We start from the raw sequence: 27,806 nt of genomic DNA, 5'->3' as shown, positions 1-27,806 counted from the left end.
CATGTCTGTGGGGCATTTCCTCCATTGCTAATAGATGTAGGAGGACCTAGTCCACCATGGGCAGCACCGCCCCTAGGCAGTTGAGCCTGGGCTGCATCAAAAAGGTAGCTGAGCAAGCCAGAGGATGTGCACCAGGAACCAGCATCCCTTTGTGGTTTCTGATTGAGCCTCTTGGAATTCCTGCCTTGACTTCCCTGGATGAAGCACTGTAACCTAAATGACGAATAAATCGGGTCTTGGTCAAAGTTGTTTCTGGTCATGGTGTTCGTCATAGCAACAGAGAACCTAACTAGGACAATGAGAAATGGGACATTTACTTTGCTTCAAAACATCTATCCTAAGGCACTAACTACAAAGGGTAAGAGTTTATTTGCAGCACAGAGACCAAGACCATCCACCTGAATGATGTGGTCAAGCTAACATCATGGAGATGGGACAGGTAGGCTTCCTGACTTCAAGTTCTGAGGACACAGTGTACGGCATAGCTGCCAGAATTGCTTTGCTTCAAGATCTAATTATGAGGAAACTCAAGACAGTTCCCTGTCTTATGGAAGAATATTCTATAAAACAAATGGCCTGGTTCTTTAAAAAGTGTCGCCATGAGTGGCAACAAAGGACCAAGGAACCAATCCAAATGAAAGGACATGAATGGGATATTAAAGTTAAATTACAAGTGTGATCTCAGACTGGAGCACTGACTAGACCATTCTTTTTTTTCCCCTCGCCAAAAAAAGACATTAATGAAAAAAATATAAAAATTAAAAGAAGTCCTATGAACAAAGGGAGACGAGGAGAGAGGGAGATGGGGAAGAACAGTAAAGCAAATGTAACAAAACACATACAGGGAATCTGAAGAAGACAAAATAACTCTATATTTTCATCCTAATTCTCTGTAACTCAAATTATTTTTTTTTAAAGTTGAAAATAATAGCTAACAGTGCCATTAGCTTTTATGTTTTTTGGAAAAACTTATATAACATAAATGTTGCCATTTTAAAGCAAGCAACTTGGGGACATTCAATACATTTATGTAGTTATGTAACCAATAGTACTATCTCATTCCAGAATATTTTAATCACCCCACAGGAAACCCTACACCTATCAAGCAGTGACCCCCTATTTCCTTCTTCAAAGACTATAGCAAGTGCTGACACACTTTCTCACTCTATGAACTTTGCATATTTTGGACCCTTAATGTACATGGAATCAGACAATGGGTCTCATGTTGTGTCTGGTTTCTTTAGTGTATTTTAGAGGTTTATTCATATTATACAATGTATCCATAATGCATTCCTTTAAAATTTTATTTATTGTTATCATGTGTATGTATGATGTCAGGGGGAGCACAGCATGCCAGTGTTCATGTAGAGGTCAGAGAGAGGACTACTGTCAGGAGACCAGTCTTCCCTTTCCACCATGAGTTCCAGGGACTGAATCCAGTCCATCAAGCTTGCATAGCACACACTTTTACTCTCTGGGTCCACTCACTGCCCCCAACTCCTCTCTATGGTTGAAGTCTGCACTGTGTGGAGGTACTTCATCTTGTCATTTGGCAGCTGGAGGACAATGAGTTGTTGCACTTTTTGGTTATTGTAAATAGTGCTGCTGTGAAGACTTCTGTACAGCTTTAAAAAAAAACACATTTTCAATTACTCTGGGTATATACCAAGGTATAATTGCTGGGTCATAACTAATTCTGGGTTTAACTGACTGAAAACAGCCAAACCAGCAACATTGCAGGGTGGTTCTCATCACTCCTTGTCTTTGCCAGCACTTGTTAGCATCTAGGAGATTATAGCCATCTGAAGTTGTATTACATTACTGTTTTGATGGTAATGAAGTTCAGCATCTTTAATGTTCTTCATGCCATTAAAAAATCTTTGGAGAAATGTTTATTCAAGTCCTTTGCTCATCTTGGGTTGTCTTTCTGTTAATTGTAGGAGTTCTTTATATATGAGGCTTTTAGAATCTGGTCAGTATAGGATGAGTGAATACCTTTCTTCCATTTGGTGGGGTTGTGTTTTCATACTTCGCTCTTTGTGTGTGTGTATGTGTGTGTGTGTGTGTGTGTGTGTGTGTGTATGGTGTATATAGTTAAAAGTGTACAGTGTGTGCACCTGTGTGTTTATGCACATGGAGACTACAGGGAGATGTTGGGTATCTTTTTTCAATCACACTACATAGTTACACACACACACACACACACACACACACACACACACACCTTTGAGACAGGGTCTCTCTTTGATCCTGAAGCTAATTGATTCAGGTAGGCTGGCCAGCCAATGGGCTTCAGGCATCCATCTGTCTCTAACATCTGTCTCTAATCCCCCGGAGCTGAAGTTACAGGTATGTGCCACTATGCCTGGCTTTTTACATGGATTCTGGGGAATCTGAACTTAGGTCTTCATGGTTATACAGTAGATAAATTTAGTAACTGAGCCAAAGATCAGTCCCATTAACTGACTTTTAAATCATAACCTTTTTGGTTTTGAAGAAGTCCAATTTATTCATTTTCATTTGTGACTTTGTTTCTGGTTTTAGAACCAAGAAACTATTGTCAAACCAATGTCACAAGGACTTAGCCTTATTTTTCTTCCAGTAGTTTATTAGTTTTAGCTCTTAGATTTGGGTATCTGCTCCATTTTGAATAAATACATACACACACACACACACACACACACACACACACATACATACATACACACACACAACATAAGGTGGGAAATCAACTTAATGGTTTTACCTATGGCTATCTAGTTGTAAAAGTGACGGTTATTGACATTAGTGACAATTGTTTCATCCACTAGTCCTTACTAAAATCAGTTGATTACAAATACAGTTTTACCCCATATTTTAACTCTACTCCTTCAATTTCTAGCCTGTGTCAGTACCTCATTGCCTTATTTTAGTCTGTTAGTGGGTTTTGACACCAGAAAGTGATGCTTTTCCACACTTACTATTGGAATTGAAGACAGTTTCAACTATATGGGTTTCATTGTAATTCCTAATGAATTTTCAAATCATCAGCTTTAATTTCTGAAAGAGTAAGGAGAAAATGGACTGCAGTAACTATGTGGCTTATTGTAGGTAGCACTGCCATGTAAATTTTTCTAAATGATAAAGTATTCTGTTTGTAGACTTCCATACAAATGGCTTTCATCAACTCAGCTAAATTTATCTGTCAGTTTTATTTCTTTTGAAGTAAATGAAATTATTTTAATTTGTTTTTCAGATTGTTCACTGCTAGTGTGTAGAAACAAAGATGGTTTATATATGTGTTGACCCTACATCTTCCAACAATGTTTATTTATCAATTTTAAGTTTTAAGTTATGGGTGAATTCTTTATGACTTTACTTCACATGATGCCACCCAATAAAGGGGTTTTAATCATTCTTTTGAAGTTATATGTCTTTACTTAGTTTTCTTATCTAATTTTCCTGCAAAAAATCCTCAGTAGTACAATATTGAATAGAAATGACAATTCTTTTTCTTCTTGATCTGGAGGGATCTTTTAGTCTTTCATCATTATCAACATTATTACGATGTTATTTATCTGGGTTTTGTTTTCCTAAATATCCTGTATCAGGCTGAGGGAGTCCCCTTCTGTTCCCAGTTTGTTGAGGGTTTCTTTTTCAGTCATGGGAGGGCTGTTAATTCGATCGAAAGCCTTCTCTGGATCCACAGTGGGTCATGTTGGACACCCCTCCACCTTATGAATCTGCTTTGCTCACTTTTGCATTTTCTTAGATAAGTCTCACTTGGCTTGGCACAGAGGTCTTGGGATATGCCAGTGGGCTTCATTGCTTATTACTAGAAATGTCTCCATCTATATTACAAGGGGTAAAGATCTCTATATTATTTTCTTGTGATGTCTTTGACTTTGTTATCAAAGTTTATGTTTCTCTTCTACATTTTGAAAGAGCTTGAAAACTATCAATGTTAATTTTTCTTGGTCAAGCCATTTAAAAGTCTGTTAGGTATCTTTTTTTTTTTTTTTTCATCTTTTCAAGTGAACTGTCACTTTGTTCTTCCATTTACTTAATTCCTTTCCTTGATTTCCACTCTAACCTTTCTTTTCTTTCTTCTGTCTGTTTTGGATTTACTTTGTTGGCAATTAAGATTAATGTTTTGACTTTCTTTTCTAATGTTGGCAGTTGGCTTTATATTCCCTATATGTACCGACTTAGGGGCCTTTCATCAGTTTAACTCTGTTGCATCATTTTCTTTATCTTTGAATATTTTCTTATTTCCCTTGTGTTTTAGGTGGTTATTGAGGAGTGTGTTGTTCATTTGCCACAAACATGTACACTTACCAAAGCTCCTTGTTAATGTTCAAATTTCATTCCTTTTTTTGACCTGGAACATAGTTTCTATAATAAAACCTTTTACAGTTTCCTATTACTTTTTATGACCTATTTTACAGTTTAAGATAGTGTTCTGGGTCCTGTTGAGAACAGTGCTGTGGAGCAGGGCATGCTAAAGACACACAGGCTAGCTGGACGTTTCATGTTATTAACTCTTCTGTTTCCTTGTTGATCTTCGGTCTAGTGTTTATCCATATTGAAAATGGAAGAATGAAATCCCACCTATGAGTATTGATTCACCCACTTCTTCCTTTAATTCTGTCAGTTTTCTGTTTCTTGAACTTGTGTGTGTGTGTGTGTGCACGCTAATGTGTGCATGTGTATTCACGTGTGCACATAGATATATATGTACACATGCATGCATGTGGAGGTCAGAAGTCAACCTTGAATGTGTTCCTCTGGCGCCTTCCAACTTGTTTTTTGAGACAGGTTCTTTCACTGACTTGTAACTTGAAAGCAGGGTAGGCCAGGGATCCACCTGCCGCTACCTCCCCAGTACCAGTATTATAAGTGCGTGCAATCACATCTGGCTTATGGAAGCTGGGGGACTGAACTCAGGTCCTTCTGTTTGTACAGCAAGCATTTTACTGAATCTCCTCAGCCCTGCTGCATGGATTTGGGGTTCTCTTATCAAGTGTGCATATGTCTATCATTGCTGTATGTTATCAACAGTTTGTACATTTTATCATTATAAATATCATTATAAAATATTCTTTAGTAACATCCACTTTTGTCTTAATTGTCTGCTTTTTTTTTTTTGGAGCTGAGGACCATACCCAGGGCCTTGTGCTTGCTAGGCAAGCACTCTACCACTGAGCTAAATCCCCAACCCCCACTTTTGTCTTAATACCAGCTTGCTTTTGGTTATGGCTTGCACAGAATATAATTTTTAGCCTTCTAGTTCCTATCAAATTAATGTACTCTAAATCTAGACTGAGTTCTTTGGAGATATCATGTAGCAATATTATGTTCTTCTCAACACATCCCTCTGACTCTGACTTTTAACGAGAAAGCTCTATCCATTTGCATTCAAAATAATCACCCATAAGAAAGGGTGTCATTCTGATGTTTTGTTCTTTGTTTTCTGTGTATATAAGCTTCTGTGTCTCTCAGTCCCCCACTACTTACTGCATTCTTTCATGTGTATTCAAAGAGAAAATTGTTTTGTTGTTTGTGTGCTTACTTGAACCCATGATTAGTGCTGCTCTCAGCCTGGGTCAGAGAAGCTTTGGTGTATACTGGTTAGTGGTTAATGCAGACTCATAACTGGTAAAAGTGATTGAAATATACTGGTTAGTGGTTAATGCAGACTCATAACTGGTAAAAGTGATTGAAATAAACGGTTGCTAAGTGTTTGGCCCTGAATGGGATCTCTCTCTCTCTCTCTCTCTCTCTCTCTCTCTCACACTCTCTCACACACACACACACACACACACACACACACACACACAGGGAACATTGTGGGAGAGGAGATGGAAAGACTGTAAGTACCAGAGGATGAGGAAGTGTGTTATGAAGTTTTCTGGACATGACATGACCACTGCACTCATGACTTCACAGGAACTATAGTGCCCTGTACAAAACCTGTACAAGACTGAGCCTGCCAACATTTCCTCACGGACTGGGAAGGGCTCATGGGACTCCACCTCTCCCTGAGAGGTGCTGGCAGTTGATGGTTATTGTGGAGAGGGATGTCATTTCTTCAGTGGTGGAACCGCTGGTAAGTTGCCCCTGGTCTAGGAAATAACACCATGCTAATATTCAACCTTAATTAAACTCAGTGGGTCATGGGTGGGGGCGGTAGGAGAGAGAAGGATTTCATGAGGAGAGAGAAGAAAGAGAAGGTAATGGAAAGTGAAAATGATCAAAATTCATTATATAAGAATATATGTCGGGGTATGGGATTTAGCTCAATGGTAGAGCACTTGCCTAGCAAGTGCAAGGCCTTGGGTTCAGTCTATATATATATATATATAAATTTAAAAAATTTAAAAATGTCTGAAATTGTCAAAAATAAACAATTTATCATTTCTTATAGGGTCTTGTTGCCTGGCCTAGGCAGCCTCAAACTTATAATCCTCCTGCTTCATCTTCCTAAATGTTGGAGTTACTGCCATGCACCACTATGTTTGGCTAATCAATTTTCTTTATTACTTTGGCTCCTTTCTCATTTCCTTTTCTGAATATACTTCCATAATGTTGCCCTGGTGGTTAGAATTAACATCTCAAGTTAGCAATGGATTAGTCTGAAATAACAGCAATTTAGTTCCACAGCATACAAAATTCTCCTTATGCTTCTGTACGCCCCCTTCTTGGTGTTACCATCATGTATTACTTAAAAAACAGTATGGTGAACATTTTAAAAGTCATTTTTGTTTATACCTGAAATCCAGAAAATTCCCCAAGGAATATCTTTACTCGCGAGATTCTTACACATCCCATGAATCGTGTCTCTGATCATTCTGCTTGCTTCAGCCAAAGAAGCATTTACGAACCGGCTGCTATCCAGTTTCATGCAGGTTCTCCTGCTCATAAGCTCCCTTGGAATGGCCAAGCCATCCGGGATCGCTTGTGTGCGGCTCTTAGAGTGCAGTGCCTGGGACGCTTTCGCTTATTTTCCTGTAGCTTTGTTTAGCTGGCTTTAGGCAGAACTCTTTTCTGAGCAATAAAGACCACAAAACCTTTCTGCTGCTCTTCTTTTTCTTTTTTTGGTTTTAAAAGTCTGTACTAGCTGGACTTGAATTTTCTGATAGGATAGAAGTTAAGGATATGCAACAAAGGCCATGATTGTCTTCCCACCGCCATTAACTGAGTTTCCTTGGCTGCTGGGATGCTCAGCTTCCTTAGCTGAGACCTGAGGTCCAAGTTCATCTCCAGCTCCCACAGCATCTGAGTGGCGCTGAACTTGGACTCATGCAGTTAATTTACTATTCCACTTCACTGTCTTGTCACTTGAACAAAATGTAGACTTCCTGCTGACCGCTGGCTTAGGAAGAGCATGTGCTACTACTTGATGCATTGGGGGTGCCAGTTCGGATAGATTTATAGTTATTGCTTTAGGCATATAGAAAAAAGAAAAGGAAAAGAAGAGCAGTGGTAGTTTGTATGTTTATCTGTGGAGACACCTGTTGCTCTTGTTTCCTGCCCTCCTCTCTCCTTCCTTCTTTTCTTTTTGGATATGGCTAAGGTAAATATCCACTGTCTTTTCATTTCTGCCTGAAAGATGCCCTCCAGCATTTTTTCTTTGAAGATTAGTTTGGATGGCAACAAACCTCCTCAGATTTGCTTATTTGATTACAGTGGCTCCCTTTGTATATATTCCACATGGAACGTGTTGAGTTTCATGGATGTCTAGATTTATGGTTTGTTTGCTTCTTTGTTTTGTTTTTAATTCATTTAAAGGCTCTGTAAGTCCAATAACTGGGCTGAATCAGAGTTTCTACTAAGTTTTCCTATTAACAGGTTATACTTTATTTTTTTGTTGTTGAAGGTGGACATCTAAAATACTATAACAATTCTGGGAATCAGGCTCTACCTATTCCATGAGGGAGGGAGGGAGGGAGGGAGGGAGAGAGAGGAGGAGGGAGAGAGAGAGAGAGAGAGAGAGAGAGAGAGAGAGAGAGAGAGAGAGAATGAGAATATACATGTAGGCAGGCCCTGAACTCACCATGTAGCCAAGCATGATCCTGAATTTTTGATTCTCCACATTTCACCCTCACCCCTCTCTAAGTTCTGGAATTAAAGGCCACTATAGCATACCTGTTTTTCTGTAGGGCTGGGGATCAAACCCGGGGCTTCCTGCATGCTAATTAAACATTCTTCTCACTGAGCTGAGCTTCCAGCCCTCCCTAGGCTTATTTATTCCTCCTTTTTGAATTGTTGCTTGTTGTAGGGTGCAGTTATTTACTTACTGACTTCTCTAAACTATTTTTTGGTAAAGATGGTATTCAACCTAAACTTTAGTATGTGGTTACTGAAATCTCTACGTGGCTAGTGTTGTGATAGATTCTTTCAATACTTGGACTTCTCAAGCCTCCCCAAACATCATTTCCTAGTCTGAAGATTCATTTTGTGTGTGGACATTCCCATGATGCTTAGCATGGCTGTTCTCCCGCTCTGCTTTGGCCTTCACTTCCTGCTCACATCCTGAGAGTCACCCAGAGGTAAACTATTCAAGGTCTTCTCAGGGTTGCTTTTTTTCCCCCTTGCACCTACACCAGTGGTTCTCAACCTGTGGGGTGCGACCCCCTTTGGAGTCAAACGACCTTTCACGGGAGTCACCTGAGGACATCAGGAATCTAAAATACTTATATTACGATTCCTACCAGTGGCAAAATTACAGTTTCGGAGTAGCAATGAAATCATTTTATAGTTGGGGGTCACCACAACATTAAAGGGTTGCAACATTAGGAAAGTTGAGAACCGCTGACTAAGGCATCCATGTAGCCTTTACAATTTCTGGGCACATGCAGGAGCACGCTGTGGAACGGTGTCAAAGATTTCGTTCTCCAATGCCTGTCCAGCTCTGAACTTCTTTTCTCCAGGCTTCTTGCCCGTGGGTATTATCCCACACACAACTAGACTCTTGCACACTTCTCTGAGAGTATTTGCCTCTAGATGCTTTTAGCAGACATCCTGCAGATTTAAGAAGGGTCTAAAGAAGGCTTTGGGGCTGATTCTGCAGACAGCCTCCACACCATTCAAAGAAACAGCTCTGAGAACAAGGGCCATACTGGTCACTGTGGCCCCAGCAAGCCATTCTAAGAACACAGGCTATGCTACCACACCCTCAGCTGCCACTGAGTGGGGCATACTGTGCTGGTAAGCTAAAATGCCTGAGTGTATTTTTATTAAACTTTCTTCACTCAGCATTCTCCTGCTTTTAAGTTATGATTTTGTATTATTACTATTGTTAAGTTTCCAGAGTCTGGCAAAAGTTGATTTGAGAGTTTTTACCAACCTGACCATTCCTTCAGAAGGAGAGAGCCTTTGAATTTCCTAGTTTTCCATTTTGGTCACCTCACCCCACCATTAGCTTTTCTATAGAGACTCCAGCTTGCTTTGTTCAGTTCTGTTTTCTGTTCATAATAGACAGTAGAGACTCTGAATATGTGTTAGGTAATGATTACGTGAATGAAAAAGAATACCACTAAACTTTATACAAATTCCTGTAAGACATTATTATTCTCATTTTACAAAGGAAGACAGAGAACCCAGCTCCTCTAGATCACAGAGTGTATACAAGTGCCAGAAAGAAATTCAATCCCACATCTATGACTCCAACCCCTTTCTCTCTCCTTTATATTACACTGACTCTTAGGCATCAGGAAATACCAATTCCGTTGTATGTAACCGGTTTTGAAGTGTGTTCCTCTCCACATTTGCTATCAAAATAATCCTACAGCACAGGCTGAATGCATCTCCTTGTGTAGGTATAGAAACCAAGGCACAGAGAGCAAATAACAGCCTGTAATTGGACTGGAAGATTGAAGACGAATTCACATGTTTCACTGCTGGTGTTTCATCTTGTCTCCAACTAATGCAAACAGCTTACCACGGTTCTTTCTCTTCCAATCCACTATTCCATGGAAATCAGGCCCTGGAGAGTCAGTCACACCTGACTCCTCTTGGACCCCCTCTGAACATCCAGTTCTATTGATTTCATTCTTAAACACATCCCCGTATTCTTCTTCTGTTGCTGGAATCCAAGGTAAAGACTTCATCTTTGCTCACTTGACATATTACAAAAGGCTCCTCGCTTATTCCTAACTGGGAAGATCATAACACTATATACTATTTACACAGAGAGATTCCCCTTGCTCAGAGTCCACACTTCTTTCATCATAAAGTCAAGTCTCTTGGGACGGCCCACAGGACCTTTGAGATCTGCCCTCTTTTGACTTCTCTAGTCTCATGTCCCCAGACATGCTCTTTAGTATAGAACCCCAGACACACACACACACACGCACGCACGCACGCACGCACGCACGCACGCACGCACGCACGCACGCACGCACGCGCCTGTTTATTTACTATATCTCCACCTCGTTACCCCACCCACCTTCATGTGGGTCTCCCTGCACTCCTGAGCTAACTCTGTTAGAGTAACTGGCATACTCTATGCCAATCATCTGCTTATCCCTTTGCTGTCTTAGACTGAATTTATGTAAGGTAGAGACTAGGGAGCTTTTTTCTTCTTGCTTAAAAAAAAACAAATAGAAAACTTGTGTGTGTGTGTGTGTGTGTGTGTGTGTGTGTGTGTGCGCGCACATGTGAAAGTGAATACATCCATGTGTGTGTATGTGAAGGCTAGAAGTTGTTGCACTAAACAGCCTTCCTCTACCCCTCTTCTACTCTATTTTGTGAGACAGGGTTTCTCACTGAACATGGATACATTAAACATTGCTGTTTAATCTAGACTTGTTAGACAGCAAGCATCCTCTCTCTACCTGTCTCCACCCCAACCCCCAGCACTGAGCTTACAGGCACCCACTGCCATATCCTGCTTTTACATGAGTTCTGGGGAGCTGAACACAGGTCTCATAGCCATCTCTCTGAGAAGGCTGCTTCTGTACTGACAGTATTTCGAAGAATGCTTGTACTCTCTTCTACCACTGAAGAAACTCTACCAACAGTAGTGTGTTCCTTTTCTCTTGACATTGCTAGGAAGCTCAAGTATTTCATGTCTTAATATACTGTGACGTATTTGCTCTGGAGTTTAGGGCATTTGTTACTCCTGCCTGCCTTGTGCTTTTTATTTTAATAATCTTTCTGTATGGATGCCTTCTTGGAAAAGACATAAATATGTAAACATGTATGCACTAAAAGTAAATTATTCCTGTTTCACACAGAAATAAACATTTAAGGGGACAAGCAGGAAAGCAGCTACCTAAGTCAGGTTAGCTTGGGAACTGTGGTGGTATTGTGTTCCCTGAAATATTGTGCACGCTAATAAACTTATCTGGAGTCAGAGAATAGGATGGCCACAATATTAAACATGAGGATAGGCAGTGGTAGCACACGCCTTTAATCCTAGCATTCCAGAGACAGAAATCCTTCTGGATCTCCATAAATTCAAGGCCACATTGGAAACAGCCAGGCATGGTGACTCACGCCTTTAATCCCAGAAATCCAGCCTTTAATCCCAGGGAGTGATGCAGAAAGTAGAAAGGTTATATAAGGCGTGAAGACCAGAAACTAGAAGCATTTGGCTGGTTAAGCATTCAGGCTTTGGAGCAGCAGTTCAGCTGAGATTCATTCTGGGTGAGGACTCAGGCTTCCAGTCTGAGAAAACAGGATCAGCTGAGGAACTGTTGAGGTGAGGTAGTTGTGGCTTGTTCTGTTTCTCTGATCTTCCAGCATTCACCCCAATAACTGGCCTCAGGTTTGATTTTATTAATAAGACTTTTAAGATTCCTGCTACAGGGAACTCTCAACTGAAGCCCAGACACTAAAGGGGCTCATCCATCAGGCAAAGGAGAAGCCCTTAAGCCCTTTCCAGCCTAAAGAAATAGTTTAAAGACAAGCAACTAACTTTTTTTTTTTTTTACATTACAAAGGCTTTACAACAGAGACTTGAGCAAAACAGGCAGACATTTCTAATAGCCAGTGAATTAGAGAACCAGAGCTTGAATGAATTCGGTCATCTCTCACCAGCTCCCCACAAAAGAGGTGGCACACATCATCCTGAGGATAGGCCTGCATGTAAGAGATCCTGTCCCAAAATATGGGGGGAAGGGTAGAAGAAGAATGTCTGGCATGGATTTCTAGTCTACACACGCACACACCCACCTACCATATGTATGTTTGTATGTATGTATGTGTGTATGTATATATGTATGTGTGTATATATGTATGTATATAAATGAGGGATTGATAAAGTACACATGTCATCAGTCGCCATGCCTGCCGATTTCCCTGTTGTCCTCTTCTTGACCCAAGCTCCTCAGGACCTTGCTCCAGCCTCTTCATATCCTTGTCTCCTCCTCCATTTCTACCTCTTTCCAGGCTCCATATACCTAGGCCAATCCTCAGAGTCCTCAGGGCTCAGAGCCCCTACAATTTAGCATAGGTTGGAGCACACAAGTGTACCCTATCTTCACCACAGTCGCATACCTGCAACTTCTTTGCTCTGGACATCCCCAGAAAGACTCTTTCTCCTTCTGTTGCCATGGTTGTCTAGGTGATTGTTTTCTCCACCCCAGTCATACTAGTTTAGTTTTATTGCCCCTTCCCCTTCATCATTCAGATAATTCCTATTCACCCGTCAAGACTTAGGTAGTCTCCTGATGACCTCAGCAAGTTGCTTGGTGCTCCCCACCCCGACCTCTCATTGTAACTCCATTGCTGGCTTCATCCCCCACTGGGCTGAGACCCCATACCTCTGCTGGGCCTCAGAAATGCTTACTGAACTGGACACACTGGACACACTGGGGTAGACATGCTCAGGAAAGGCATCTAGAATGAACCTTACCATCACGTTTTCCACAAAGCGGATATGAATCTCACCAGCTTATCATTCTTGTAATTTTTCTAAGCCTTCAAAATTTATTAAATCCTCCTGACTAGTGTTCTTGACTCTTCCCTTGCCTAATCACAAAAAAAAAAAAAAAAATTATTTAGAGTTGACTAAGACTTGTTTTCAAACTGAGAGCCAATGAATGGTCCTAAATGTCATTTACTTAAAATCCTCTCCTTGATTGGACTGGTGTATATGTTTATCTTCTATGAAATTCTGACTGGTACTAGGATTTGTTTGGGAACCTTCTCTTCTAGTCCACTAGATTAGTTACTATTGTTTTATTAGCTCACCTCACCTTTTGTTTTTGTTTTAAAATATAATGTGATTTCTTCATATTAAAAAACCACAGGAATATTCTATGTACACAGACAAGCAAAGAAAACAAAAAGCAACCAAAGTGGAATTATCCATAAGCTCCCAACACAGAGCTTAATTATCATTTTAACACAAGAATAATTATCATTTTAATGTAATGACTTCCATTTAGCCATCTTGCCAGATTACCTGACATTTTCCGGCCTTTTACAGAAGGCTAATAATTACAGGATGCTCAGCGTTCCTGGAGAGGGAGTTAGGCTCTGGCGCCTGTGCCTGTTCTAGCGATGGTGGGTTGTGCTTGGCAGAAGTCAGGTGTGTTTGTTGATGTATGTTAAGTAGGGTGAGGTGGCTGCTCTGTTGTTTACCAGTAAAAATATGACAAAGCAATTTTATGAAAATTGATGCTTTGAAAAACTAAATGCCTGGGAAAGAGTCAATAAAGGTAAATTGCTGAAAATAATATTCATGGATCTGAGATATACAAACACTGGAAAGAAAACTATAAAATTATTTGCTACCATAGTTGGTAAATTTTTGATTCATTTTAAAAACTCAATATTTCATGTTTACTCTTTGGGAATGACACTATCCACTAGTGTTAATTACTCAGCAGACAACTTCAGAGGAGTTCAAGAATCATAAAATTAATAGGCCTTTGTCAAAGATTATCCAATAACCATGTGTCACATCTGTAATTTCATCACTCAGGCAGGAGGCAGGAGGATCATGAATTCAAGGACAGTCTATATTACATAATGAGACCTTGTCTCAAAAATACAAAAATCCAAACACTGACTATGAATATTAATATATCAAAATTTTAAAAAATCATTTAAACAACTTTCTTTCTTAACAAGTTCCAATTAACCTATCAACTATCAATATTAACATAATCAATAAAGCATCTACTACACTGTGAAAGTTATTCTAATCTATTAACTATTATTATATCCTATTTACAGCCTGTTCTGCCTAGTCTTTCCTATTCACCTTCTATGCAGCTGTAACTTTTACTTAACATTTAAAATGTATGTCCCTATATTGACTTTTTCTCTTTGCTGGAAATGTTGAAAAAAAAAAAAAATGAAGTGTAGTCATATGCCCAGCCCAGAGTTTCTTAAATAACTCTTTTCCTTTCTTATTGGTTTAAATTATTTTGTTGTAAGCTGCAAAAATCCTTTGTGGGAGATGGAGAAAGTAACTGACCACACACCCTTAACATCATGTCTCCCAGTGAGAGGACACAAGGCTGAAAACCCCCAGTTCATCTTAAAGGCAATTTCTCTGAGCTGTTGCTGCTCTATGCTGACAGATCTGGCCTAGGATCTTGGTAAGATCTCAGGAACTTTAAGATTTCTATTAAAAACTTGATAAAACCTTGTGATGGTTTGATGGTCAGCTCTTCTTTTTCCAGAATCCTCAAGTCAACCTAGAAGGCAAAACTCCTAAAACTATGTTTCTCAGAATTTGGACAATAAATGAAGCATGACACCGAATTAAAGGCCTCACTGTCATGTGCTACATCTAAAATAGTAATGATGAGGTACAATCCTGTGCATGGGTTACTCCCACAGCACCCGATGAAATGCAGAAGCCAAGCAGCCTCATAGGACACTGGCTTCCTTTGAACTGCTCAACCTCTGTGAGAGCTCAGAGCTGCATACTATCTAACCAGTTCAGTTTTTCATCACTACATGCGCATTAAGTTGGGCTTCATGAGTACAGTTGTAATATTTTGGTTAGTAATTTACTGCATTTATGAAGTCAGTCTCCTCTAAGATCATTTTACCCAGGGATACTCCATCCATGTAAGTTTGTATAAACATATTCTAAGATATCTACACGACAATGACATTGCCTGATGATGCATTTCTTCAGACCGTATCCCTATCATTAAGGGACACATGTCAAAGAGCTTGGATCTTCCTATATTTTCTGAAGTTTGGGGCTCTATGACAGGACGTACTTTTCATGACCATAGGCACAGAGAATGACTTTAGGGTACCGTTCAGGAAATGAGACTTTTCATAAGCTCCTTGGTCATTAGGAGGATTATATAGAAGGGATATAATTCTGTATCAGAACCATGCCAAAAAAACCCCCACGAGTCTAGACTGATTAGTTCTTCAGTATCTCAAACACCTGCAGTATTTGAAGACACCTCACAAATGCTGTTAGCAGCTCCTTTAGCAGCCTGGCATACACATCAGGGCTACCTAGGCATCACTCTGAAGCTCAGGCCTCAGGAAAACTCACAACTTATAAAACAAGTAGAGATTTCCTGGTCTGGCCACAGATCCTCCGCCTAGGAAGCCAATCCCTTCTGGAGTCCTTAGTATCACTTAAAATAGTTTTGAATCAACTTGATCTTTTACAAATTCTAAGGGGGCACAGCTGCTGCTTTAATGATGGCCTGCCTCAACTGTCCACACCCACTAATTCACTACAAATGGAGGCTTTGGGCACCTGCACCACTGCACTGGTGCCCCGAACACTTTCCATGGTGAAGATCACACATGGAGGCCTTTCTCTTCTACCTGGATTGGACTCAGTTGTAACTCTGTAACTCTATCAGTTATATGGCCACATGGTCGCTCAGATACCAGCTGCTGATTTCCCTGTTGTCCTCTTTAGACTTTTAGACTTTAGAAACACAACCTGGCACATTAATACTTTATAGTCTAAGACCCTGGAACATGCTCAGATGGGGAGGAGGAAGAGAAGCTGGGAAGTTCTCTGCTACTCTTGCAGCAGTAGCCTGACCTGAAGCCAGGACTACTTTCTATCAACTACCACCATGGGTGTGGGAAAGGGTTAGGACACAGTAGACAATGACATTCTTTCCTATAAAATTTTATTTGTTACATAAAAAATTCTATACATTTGTTAGACTAAAATACAGTTTTCATAATAATTCTGGCAACTGAGTCCATACAGAGAAAACAGCAATAGACCAGCACTTTTTTTTCTAGTTCATATTTCTGCACAAGTAAAACATTTCAAAGCTCCATTTCATATAAACTCATTGAACTCTGAAGCTAGATGGAATGCCATCCAATTCAGAGCTCTCGGCATTCATCTGCCTGCAAGAGTTGATCGCTCCAGAAAGTGGATTGCTTAATATACATAGTTCTTCAGTCCTGTGAGAGCATAATGCTCTGAGTGTAACGTCTGCATGGTGTTAGTCCGACAGTCAAAAACACCAGGGCTACAAGTGCATCTGTGGGGCATGGTCAAGCACCTACATGTTTGTTTCCTCACATGCATAGTGTAGTGACGCCAATAATAAGAAAGAACCCAAAAATAACACGAAGGTAGATGACCCCAAACTATATAATCCATGGAAGTCTCAACTGAGTTCTTCTGTTTTTAACGAAAAGAGACAAGATGTGACACAAAACTTACTTCAACACTCTGAAAACAAATGAGGACAAATGGGCATTAGAATGTTGTTTACGTTCTCATCACAATGGCTAGGCTTGACACGGGATGTAAGAGTGCCTGAGAGAACAACAGCAGGTCCCTACTATGTTGACAGGCCTTCAAAACTTGGTTGTCTTTTTTCTATGAGTTCTAGCCTAAACTCAAGTTCAGGAAGGCTGGGCCAGGAAGTATGGATAATTTGCCCATTTGGTCTGCAAAAAGACAGGCTTTTGTCTTTGGTTGTTTTCCGAGAGCCACTGGCATTTTGTTAGATACCTTCATGCTCTTCCCTGCCTGTTAATTGTAGAGTTCTCTCCCATGTCTTGTATTCTAACCAGACAACAACCTACTTGAACTGACTTCATTAGATGCAAGATCTAGCAGAAGAGCATTTAGTGCTCCTAACTATTTGGAGACTGTCACACTGAAACTTCTTCTAATATAGTTCAGTGTTCCGAGAGAGGGAGGGATCAGAAGGCATCAATAAAGAGGAGCAATAGAACAACACAGAAAGGGTTGACTTTGTTCTTATGACCATCTTTGGATATTAAAACTCAAGAAATGCTGAGCAGAGGACTAGAACCCAGAGGCCAGGGAGAGAGTTAATTTATAGTCCCTGGCTCAAAACCTCCAGCCACCACATTTCTATGTAATATATTTCTAGTATAGTTTATGGGGCAAGGAGGCCTGGACCTGATAACTACATGGTAAAGGTAGAGGGTCTTCACAGTTTTTAGAAGCTGATATACCCCTTCTATCTCTGCATGTATTCTCCAAATCTTTCCACAGCTTACTTACTTATAGATTTAAAATCCATTTCTCCAGCAACCACTAGCACAAATGATATTCCTAACCAGCAGGGTGTGTAGGTAAATTCAAAGACAAAAGTTAGAAAGTTCCCTTTAAGTCATATACTTCTATGACAAATGAACCAATAGTTACTAAATGTTGGGCCTTGCCCTCCTCTAACACAAATTTACAGCAGTGGCTTCTCCATTTATAGCTGTGGAAGGTTCATTCCAGCTGTAAGGGTTAGGGTAGAGAGCTGATTTTTGTTATTTCTCCACTGACCTTGTCAGTGAGATTTCTACTGCTTTGTTCAGCCAGACAATGGGGTTTAACATTTGGCTATGAACTGGGATCCACTGGGGTCAAAACTTTAATAAACTTCAACCCACTTTTCCAAGGACCTAAAGAGCCTTCCTGGAGAGCTGCTACATACCTAAACTAATGGTGAGCTGTGGAAGCAAAGGACCCCTTAGGCTTCCTCAAAGCATGAAGGAGTGGACATGGAAAATGGAGGCAGAATCCATCAGCAGAGTGGTCTATCCCTGCTCTTTAGTGTGTGGGAAAGTGAAAGATAGACAACACCTCCCAGGCTGGTGTGTGTGTGTGTGTGTGTGTGTGTGTGTGTGTGTGTGTGTGTGCTGGGTGGAGTGGGGGTGGGGCTCAACGTCTACTCCCATCATCAGCTCCTACAAGTGGTCACTCAACTTTTTTTTTTTTTAAATCAAGTACCCACTCTACTTCAGTTAGCTCATTATCATTATCTTCATCTGTTTTTCTTCGTGTTGACAGATGTATTTTAAGACAGTTATATACTGGTCACACTATGCCACATAATGCCCTATCTGAGTACATCAAAATAGCTGTGTTTTCGTAGATGGATAATTACAAGGATTCTCTTTTCATCTCTTTTAGGGTGCACCCCACCCCACTGGAAAGAATTTGGTTCATTGCCAGAAATTTCCCCAGGACACATCCCACCTCATACTTCTAATTGGTGTAATGTGGTTTTCTACTTCCAAACATGGAACTATAAAGCACATACTATTTTCAGTTATAAAACTGATTCAGGTCAGAGGTAATTAGCATCATCCCCGTGGATAGGCAGTAGGAGGTCTAACCACTTGGAGGAACATATTAGAGATGCAGTAAGGTACATTTAGGAGGCAGTTCAAAGCTTCCACAAGTACAAAGGGACCCTATGGCCACTCAAACCTGCTTTTGAATTTCAAATATTAAATTTGGATACCAGCAAATAAAGTGAAAGATATCTGGAACACATATAAAAGAATCAATGTTTTCATAATCAACTATATCTTGATTAGATTATGAAGAAATGCTTGATTTTTTCTGAGCTTTCTGGTCTGGAAAAGAAATCATTTAGGTTGTAAACCGAGTATAAAAGCTGAAGATCAGTGTAATATTTGGGTCCCTAACCATTTCTTATCTTTTGAATAAATGCACATCCCCTTAAAAAATACCAAACTTAAATCCTGCATTTGTAATTTACAAAAGCAGCAATTGTTCATGCAAAAAAGAAACTCAATCGTTGGTCTATTGTTATACATATAAAGAAATCAAAATGGGGAGGAAGAAAGAACCCAATAGTTCTATAGAAAAGATTTTCCACAGAAAGTCACAAGTTATAAGTTCTGCATTGAGGTTTTCTGTAAGAAAGGGAATTTCAAAGTTTTAAATTTTGAATTGAAATTGTTCTTTTAAAATATGGAATATAAGATTTGGCTCAAATTTAAGAAATTCCAATGGGAAAAGTGTGTTATCTCAAACTTTTCACTGTATATAATATTTGAATTTTTACTTTTGTTTTTAAGTTTTTGCTAACTTTAGACTTTTTATTTCTTGACATACTCAAAGATCCTGTCTTTTTAAAACCTGGGCCATATGCCACTAAATGAAGACAAGTTAATTCTGCAAGCAGCCACTGTATACGAACAATGGTTACTTTTCAAAAGGGCCAACACACATTCCGTAATGAGCACAGCTACATGAATATGCATTTAAAGCAAAAGGCATCATTCTATGCTAGAATACAAAACACAAATCTCTGCTTCATGCATTTACTTAGGATCTCATAATTTGCTAATATATATTCACAGACCACATCTTAACTGTAGCAAGCACTTCTATCTGTCAGATGGAATGCATGAAAGGAATACGGAGATTAACATCAGGAGCACTGATAAGCCTGCAGATTTCTGATGGATTGATTGTTTGTTTTCCAAGTGGCCATAGCAAAGCAACAACGAGCTGACTTATTGATGTTTTAAGAAGGGTGGTGCGGGGCCTTGTGAATGCTGAACAACTGCTCCTGTCACTGAACTATGCCCGCAGCCCAGAGCTTACTTATTAAAAGATAAAAGCTCACAGACCTCTTTGAAGGACATTTCTCAGATATTGCAGTAAGGCTACTGGAAACCCCAATTCATATGAGAAGCCAAAAATAAAAAATAAAATGAAATGTTCAAGTCACCATAACCAATAGCTCTGGATTTGGAGCTGATTTCAGAACGCTGCTCTGAATGTAGAGGGACCTCCTGGAAGAGCACGGAGCAGCAGGGACTGTGCATGACAGGGATATCTGAGGCCCAGAGGTGGAGGGGGGTGGTGGCACTGTGTGGCTTGCAGATACCTGGAGCATGCATTTCCGGTACTATTCTGAGGAGGGAGAGGTATTTGTGAGTCACACTTAAAGCAGCCAGGATCAGGATAAAGGGGTCCACATCTGACCAGGGTGTAATCTTCAGAATGTGTTTAGAAGGCAAATATGGTCCGTGGTATTGGGTAGAGGTTATAATTAGATGCTTAATGCCTTTCATTGAAAGAAGAAAAAAGGAAGGGAGGAAAAAGTATGAGTAAAAGGGCATCTCTATCAAAGAAAACATATTTCAAGCATAATTTTTAAATACACTCATTAGGACCTCCATTAGGGAAGATTGAGAACCAAGCCAGCTAAGCTACTTAAGTGGCATGGAGTTAGAACATTATTATCTGTAGGCTAGGATGAAAACTTTAATCCTAAACATTAACCATTGCATTAAATGGTGTCAAGGAACAACCTGTGCTGAGCTCTGCTCATCCATGCAGGGATTATATAATCTTAGTGCCCTTGATAAGTGTTACTGATTTATTATTATTGCACCAGTAAGCCTCTTGTTGAAGATGGGGCTCATGGATTCACACTGAAATAAATCCAACCCTTTTCCTCCCACATTACAGTAACAGGACAACTTATCTAGAGTCAGGAGTTCAGAAGGTCTAAGTTATGCACCAGACTCTAAAGTACCATGTAGCACTGGTACTTTTTTTAAAAGGAGACCCCACGTCTAACGCCAGAGACAGGACTCCAAAGTGTGGTGTTGAAAAACCATCACAGGAAAAGGAAGAAGTCACAATACAGAACAAAATGGTTTGTAAAGTTATCCAGGTGTCCAGATTTCACAGACAATGTTTGCTCTGGGTCTATTCTTCTCACTTGGGCAGAAGATGGAAGCGGTGAGCAGATGGCAATAAGGCAGCCCATAGCTAGGAGAATGACTTGCGGATGGATGAAGGAGGCAGCAGGGGTACCCAAGCAGAACACTTAAGTATTACTAACAAGCCTCGGCCAGGCCTTCTAAAATTAATCAACGATTGGAGCTCAGGGCAGAGTGATATTCCATACATCAAATATCTCTCTGTGTGCATCCGTGTAATATATATGCATATTTGCATATAACTATATGGCACACAAATGTACTTGGGGCAAACAGCCTGGAAATTAATTGAACTCGAATGACATGGTTACACATAGATCATAATTTCTAAACACAATGTTAGTAAAACAAAATTTATTTGTAAAACAGGACCTGTTATATAAAATGGCACACAATCAAGTTATACAAAAATACAAATTTTCTTTTCTGATTACAGTTCTAGTTGCAAATGATAATTAGAAAGCATTCCTGGTGGTTTCCAGTAGCTGGAATTGCGAGCACATGGAACAGGGGCAGCAAGAGTCCATGATGCAGGGATGTCCAAGTGAGCAGAACCTGATTCCCAAGCTCAAGTCCATCATTGGGTCACTTTGGAGGGACACCTCCTAAAATGGCTAGCTCCTGGAATATCTTCTGGTGGGAGACCCATCTTCCAGGCTTTGGCCCATTCTAACCTTAGTTCCCAATGTTTCTGAATGTCCGAAATCGGGGTGGCTATGAGTCACATGGTACTCTGATTTTTCTCTCTCACCTAGTAGGACAGTTGTTAAGTTACATAATTAAATTCCATTTCAAATGATATAAAAGTACAGTGACACTATTTGGCAACACTAGATGTTAGATGTTAATTTCTGGCGAATTGTTATTTCACAATAGCTATGCTTTCAACACTAGTTTCCCGGATCCTGCTTAGACATGAACTCTTGTGTGTGTGTGTGTGTGTGTGGTTTGTTGTCATTTTAATCCAGACTCTTATTGCAAATACTCTGAAGGTTCAGAAATATTCATGAGCTTTGAAAAGAAACCAAGGCATTTAGCGAAATTTAGCCTAGCTAGATTAAAGAACACCAGTACTTAGAAAAGAAAATACAATTTACCTTTTGCAGCAATTTAAAGGTCCAACCCTTTGAAAGGAAGCACATTAGCAAACAGCTGCTCACTGAGCCCTCGGGACACTGTATGCAATTCCATAACACCAGTCTAATTCACTGTCTAGTTCTCATAGGCAATGCTTTCTTTCAAAAGATTTTCCTTCCATGGAATGATAAATGCTGAGGCTTTTTTTTTTTTTTTTTTTTTTTTTTTTTTTACAGAGCCTGTATTTAGTGCAATAAGTTTAAAAAATTTGCTCTGAAATATTTACTTTACATTAACAAAAATAGCTTTTTTTAAAAAAATTGTAACAAAAAGGAGTTATCGCATAAACAGATCATGAATTATTCTTAGCAAATTACACTTTTTTTTCTTAAAGCATTCACCATTACAATAAGCAGAACAATGGAATATTAGCCATTCATATCTGGTAAGCTTTAGGAATTAAAAAAAAACCCCAGCAAAACAACAACAACAACAACAAAACCCAAACATACCCCCAAACATAAAGAACATTCACACTTGAGGAGTAACACTAACCAATTCTTCAGTTAAACATTGTGGAACTCTGGATACTTGATGGATGACCAATGAGGGGAGCACCTGCCAGTGTGTTCAGATTTGATAGCGAACATTTGAACAAATGGCCGTTGAACTCTAAGCTCCTGACCTGTCTCTGAAACAAGAGCAAAAGCACTGGAATCCCCAATGCTTCATGCTTCGTGTTTCTCTCTCTTATGCCTTCTAGAATCACCTAAGCTGAAAATCAATACACAGAAATGGAAAGGCTAAACGGGCTGGGTGCCCCAGCTTCCTTTAAAATCAGGCACACGGATGTGTGGTGGATGCTACTAGAAGTAAAAAAGGAAAGAGACAAAATACAGGAAAAGTTGCATAATAGAGATTATCTACCCCTTTCTTTCTCTAGGTCTCCTACTTTCTTCTATAGAAGCAATAGGGTAAACTACAAATACCTGAGGAGTTGGTTACTTTTGAATGTCAGCTGACAAATGCATGAGCTATTTTGAAATTTCCCCATAATGGGCCCACTCATATGCTTCTGAAAGTAAAATGACATGGCTTGGCTGATTGGGGGAAACAGACTGGAGAAGTCTCTTATTTGTCTGAACGCACTCGCCTAGTCTGACGTACTAGGACTTAGGCATCAGTAAAATAAGATGCTGATTTGAAACATACACCAGGGAAATCATCCCTGCAAAAACTTACACAAGAATTTGGTACAATAATTTTACCTAGGTTAAGTAACTAAAGTTAAAATTTCCTCTAGTTATTAAAAATGTTAATCAGATATGAATCTAACATTTCCATTAAGACAATTACAATTGAAAACATTAAACGACGGAAGTTGCCTTGTAAAAGCCACCCGTATGAAAGGAGTACATGTTTGACAAAAATAAGCATAAAAAAGGTATTAAATCCCTGTTCCTTTTCTCTGATTTTGGCTGATTATGTGTGTGTGTGTATATACATATACATATATATATATATACACACATACATATACATATATACACACACCCACACACACAAATACATAGTTATGTGTATATATTGTTTTGGAATGTCAATGGGGTCCATAACCGCCGGCTACGTTCAAGCAGAACTTGCTCCCGAAGCCTAGAAAACAAAGTCATACAGAGTATAATCTTAGAAAATTACCATTGCAAGGAGATACGAATGATGCTATTAGCATACACACATGGTCACAACAGCAACAGGGCAAAATAGGTTGAGACTCCTCTCTCGAACCTGTGATGCTGGAATACTGCAGGCCATATTTCCTTCAGGTCACCAGTGAGACACACATAGCCCATTCCTTCACTACTCCAGCCCACACCCCCAGGGAGCCTGGGTTTCCCTTTGAAATCTTGTCCTTGTACAACAGCAAGCAGACAGCCAGATCTCCAGAGCATTACATTCAGCAAACTCTTCTAAGAATTGTAGAGAGACCTCATGAATCTTAAAAAGTGTTTTAAACTAGTGAGGGTCTCTTAAATAGTTCAGGAGGAAAAGTGGCAGTTTCTTATTTAGTTCAACAACCCCCTATCAAGTGGACAATCTGAAGACCTCATTTTCTTAAATATTTTTATAGGATAAAAAAAAAATCTAAATGAAGACAGCCCATATGGAGGGAGCCAGGCAGGCGGCAGTGGTTGTTACTGTATGTATTACAAAACAGACATGATGCTCTCGTGGAGAGCTTTCATCGAATGAGTAACAGCAAATGAGAACAGGTGGTTCACTTTTTATGGTCCCCTTGCTTCAGTGGTGAAGGTCTCAGATAATTCCTTATGACACAAGGGCTGGGGGAACATAGGCATCAACTCTGATCACGTTTACCAGGCATGAGAAGAAATGTTTAATGGCATGCTTAAGAAATAGGGCTGTCCACTCACATTTTCCACTGCTGGGTGGGGCAGGGGGGGCAGGACGGGACACTTCTTAACAGTGACATTCTTGGGAGTTAAACACTGTAGTGCCCAACACACCAGCAGAACAATGCACACAAAAGATGTGTTTGGGGACAGAGCTTGTAGGAAAGCTATGATCCGATGAGCAACATAAAGTGAAGGAAAACCCGAACGAAGATGAATACACTCCTTGGGGTGCGGGCCACAGGTGAAAAATGAAAATACTATTCAGAGAAGTCTGTGGCTTCTAACAGAATGCTACGTAACTTCGGCAGGTCTCTCAGGAGTAGCGTCTATAAATTGGGGTTTCTGGTAGGGAGGGGTACTTGTATTCTGGTCTACCACAAATCATCTTCTACTTACTAAGAGTCATGAGAGAAATACATGCCAAGTCCATGGCCAAATTGGCTGGTCTTCAACATCAACTATTTCTACCGTTCTTAAAATGCTTATTACTGAAGATTGATTTAATGGAAGCTTCAACCACCAGAAAGGAGGGAGAGGCAAGCCAGTTCTTTACAGTTATTTTTTATATGTGTCCCTTTAAAGTTTTACGTTTGGATTCTTTATTTCCTAAACAATGAAGACAACTAGGCAGTATAAGTGACATTTCTTCATGTCACTATTGGATTGGTAGCATCATTTTAATTAGACTAGTACAGGTTTGAGCCATGTACTATTACACTACAGGAGACTGACTATCTATAAGAGAAACAACTGGGGGGGTGCGAAACTGATTAAGTCACTTTTCTCCCCCAAATAAACAGCCTATTTTCCTGTCCATTGATCTATGAGATCCTCCATGTATCCATCCATACACATATACATTAACCTTCTGTTTGTCTATCTGTCTATCTACCTATCTAAATCTACCATCTGTGACGGAGTGGAAAAAACGATTCCTTTTACAGCTAAGGCGTGAGAAGAGCAGCCTCTCTCACCAAGATGGACGTGGGTATTGATGGTAATCGCCTTGTTTGCATGTGAAAATAACACAAAACCAAACCAAATGAACAAACAAAGAGACAACAACAGCAAAGAAAGTACAATCTGAGCAACAGAAGAAAAATCCGCAAAGAGGTAAAGACAGCAATGAAAACAGAACAATATTGTTGTTTTTTTAAAGGAGGAATATGAACTTCAGCAAGCTGAAAGGAACCTTCATGGTTATCTTGTAAACTGGTAAAAATGAACTGCCGCTTCAAACATACCGCTAAATGTCCAGTGGGACGAAAACCAAATCCTGACAGCCAGAAAACCAGAGAAAGCGTTCTGACTTGGAGGCCTCTGAGCACTGGCAGAGACGCCGCTGTTCCTTTCAGCTCACTTTTACAGATGGTAGTCTCAGCTGTGACAGGAGTTCTGCCATCCAAGTGATGGGTAAGCAGACAAACAGAAAGAGCAGCATGTCCTGCGTGATACAGACAACGAACGCTTCTCCAGAGGACGTGCAGTCAGTGAAGACAGAGAGAGAGAAGAAGTGAAAGGGAAACTCGTGGAGGACGGCCACCTCCTCATCTCCACCTACCATCGGCTTTAGTTCTCTGGCATCCGCGACGCCTCCCTTACCGGCTTCTTTCATTGCTTTCCTACTGTTTTCCACAAATTCCTGCAAGATATGGAGCACGCGGCATTAACTCGGGGATCTTTTCAGATTCAGTCAGCAGGTGAATTTTAACGGCACAGCCCTACTGTGGTAAACAACACTTTGCAAATCACTAAATTTGCCAGGATGGATTGCAATTTGCAGATGTAAAATCTTCCTTGCGTCACCCATTCTGACATTCTCACTACGGCCCCAAGAGATAATGTCAGTTCTAACCAACAGTTTTTAGAGTTTGTTTTTCCTACACTGAGAATATCTTTTTTGTTTTGTTTTCCTTATCAGGATAAAATGAACCAAAAACAGTTTGCTTCAAAGGCTTCTGATTTGTATTATTATTATTTTAAAATTTTTTAGCCAAGGTTTCATTACGTAGGCCTGGCAGGCCAGCTACTCCTGGTATGGCCCAGGCTGGCTTTAAACTCCTGACAATTCTCCTGCACCAGCCTGGGACTATAGATGTGCAGCACCACATCCCACTCATCAGCTTCTATTTATAACAAAGACCTAGACAGTAGGACTAATAAGCATGAAATACTTCAAAAAGCAGCACCCTGCCTGCCCCTGAAACCAAAACCAAACCACAGTCAAGCTACTTTCAAAACAGCTATCTAGCCTTACCATTTCCTCCTTCTTATCACCTGTATCCTGCTATTTACAGCTCTAGATATTACTCCGTAATGCAGAAATATGGAGAGAGTCAACCAGAACCTGTGGTCAGAAGTTGGGAGAGTAGGAACATTCCCCGGGGGACTGTACCGCTCTATCAAAGCCTGCAGAATACTTCTTCCCTAGTATTCCTACAGAAGAAAACTAAGGGCATGGTGGCTCCTGCCTCCAATCCCAACACCAGGGAGACTGGAACAGGGAGAGCACAAGTTCAAGGTAAGCATGGGTTACACAGAGTTTACCTTAAAAAAAAAAAAAAAAAAAATTGATCAACGGAATTTCCCCTTGAACTGCTCTAGTCACAAGAGACTGCAATACAGATGAAATTCCATAGAAAACGGCCAGATAGAACTCATTTAGAACTTATGAATGCATCTAACATTTAGTTGATGATGCTATCAGTCGGGGACAATCAGTATCAAATAGGTCAGTTCACTTACCTTCAGTTTTTCACTACCAAAGAAAAAAAGGTATCTTTTATAGTCACACATTTACTGCAGATTTAACTGGACACCTCATACTACCACAAAATGGCTGTTTCAAGGTATCATATTCAGTCTTAAGTATCTTTAGTTTGCTATCATTTAACCATCATAAAACTGTATTTAAAGCAATCTTAAATTATTAATTTTTTAAAAAATTTTAGGTGTATGGGTGAGTGCCTGTACATATGTGCACCATGGGTGTATAGTCCCCAGGAAGCCAGAAAAGGGTGTGGGATCCCCTGGAACTGAAAGGACAGAAGGTTGTACGGGTACCATTCCAGTGTTGGAAAATGATACCTGCTCCTCTGCATGAGCAGCAAGTGCTCAGAATCACTCTCCAGTCCCTTAAAGCATTTGAATATGGTTTTCAAATTGTTTCAAAATTCAGCTGAATGTCTAATACAGAGGATCTTCAGGGGCTGCACAGATAAATCTGGATGCAATATGCTTATGAAGAGTCAGTACAAAATACTTAGACAGTTACAGTTTATACAACACAGAGAGGGGCAGACTGGATAGAACAGTGAGTGCTTAGAGCTGTTAATGAGTACTGTTGCAGTAGGTGGATCTGAAATGGTCTCTTCTGTCCCAGGAAGACCTACCCCAATTTTTTCC

At 40.0% G+C, this 27,806-nt stretch overlaps 1 protein-coding gene across 3 annotated transcripts in view; it reads right to left on the bottom strand.

The window, feature by feature from the left end:
- The window catches only part of Slc44a1 (solute carrier family 44 member 1), a 183,540-nt gene that overhangs the window by 30,016 nt on the left and 125,718 nt on the right, over window positions 1-27,806 (bottom strand). The window contains exons 15-16 of one of the 3 annotated variants that reach the window (XM_036177208.1): window positions 25,963-26,043; window positions 23,528-23,640 (exon numbers count right to left, since the gene is read on the bottom strand). In XM_036177208.1, coding sequence (XP_036033101.1) covers window positions 23,617-23,640; window positions 25,963-26,043 — 105 coding nt within the window. In that variant the 3' untranslated portion in view covers window positions 23,528-23,616. The other 2 variants (XM_036177209.1, XM_036177207.1) reach the window with 2 other exon arrangements.

This window comes from Onychomys torridus, chromosome 2 (genome assembly GCF_903995425.1).
Source record: "Onychomys torridus chromosome 2, mOncTor1.1, whole genome shotgun sequence".
Classification (NCBI taxonomy): domain Eukaryota; kingdom Metazoa; phylum Chordata; class Mammalia; order Rodentia; family Cricetidae; genus Onychomys; species Onychomys torridus.
Note: the sequence above shows the minus strand (reverse complement) of the source record. Positions and strands in the feature narration are given on the sequence as shown.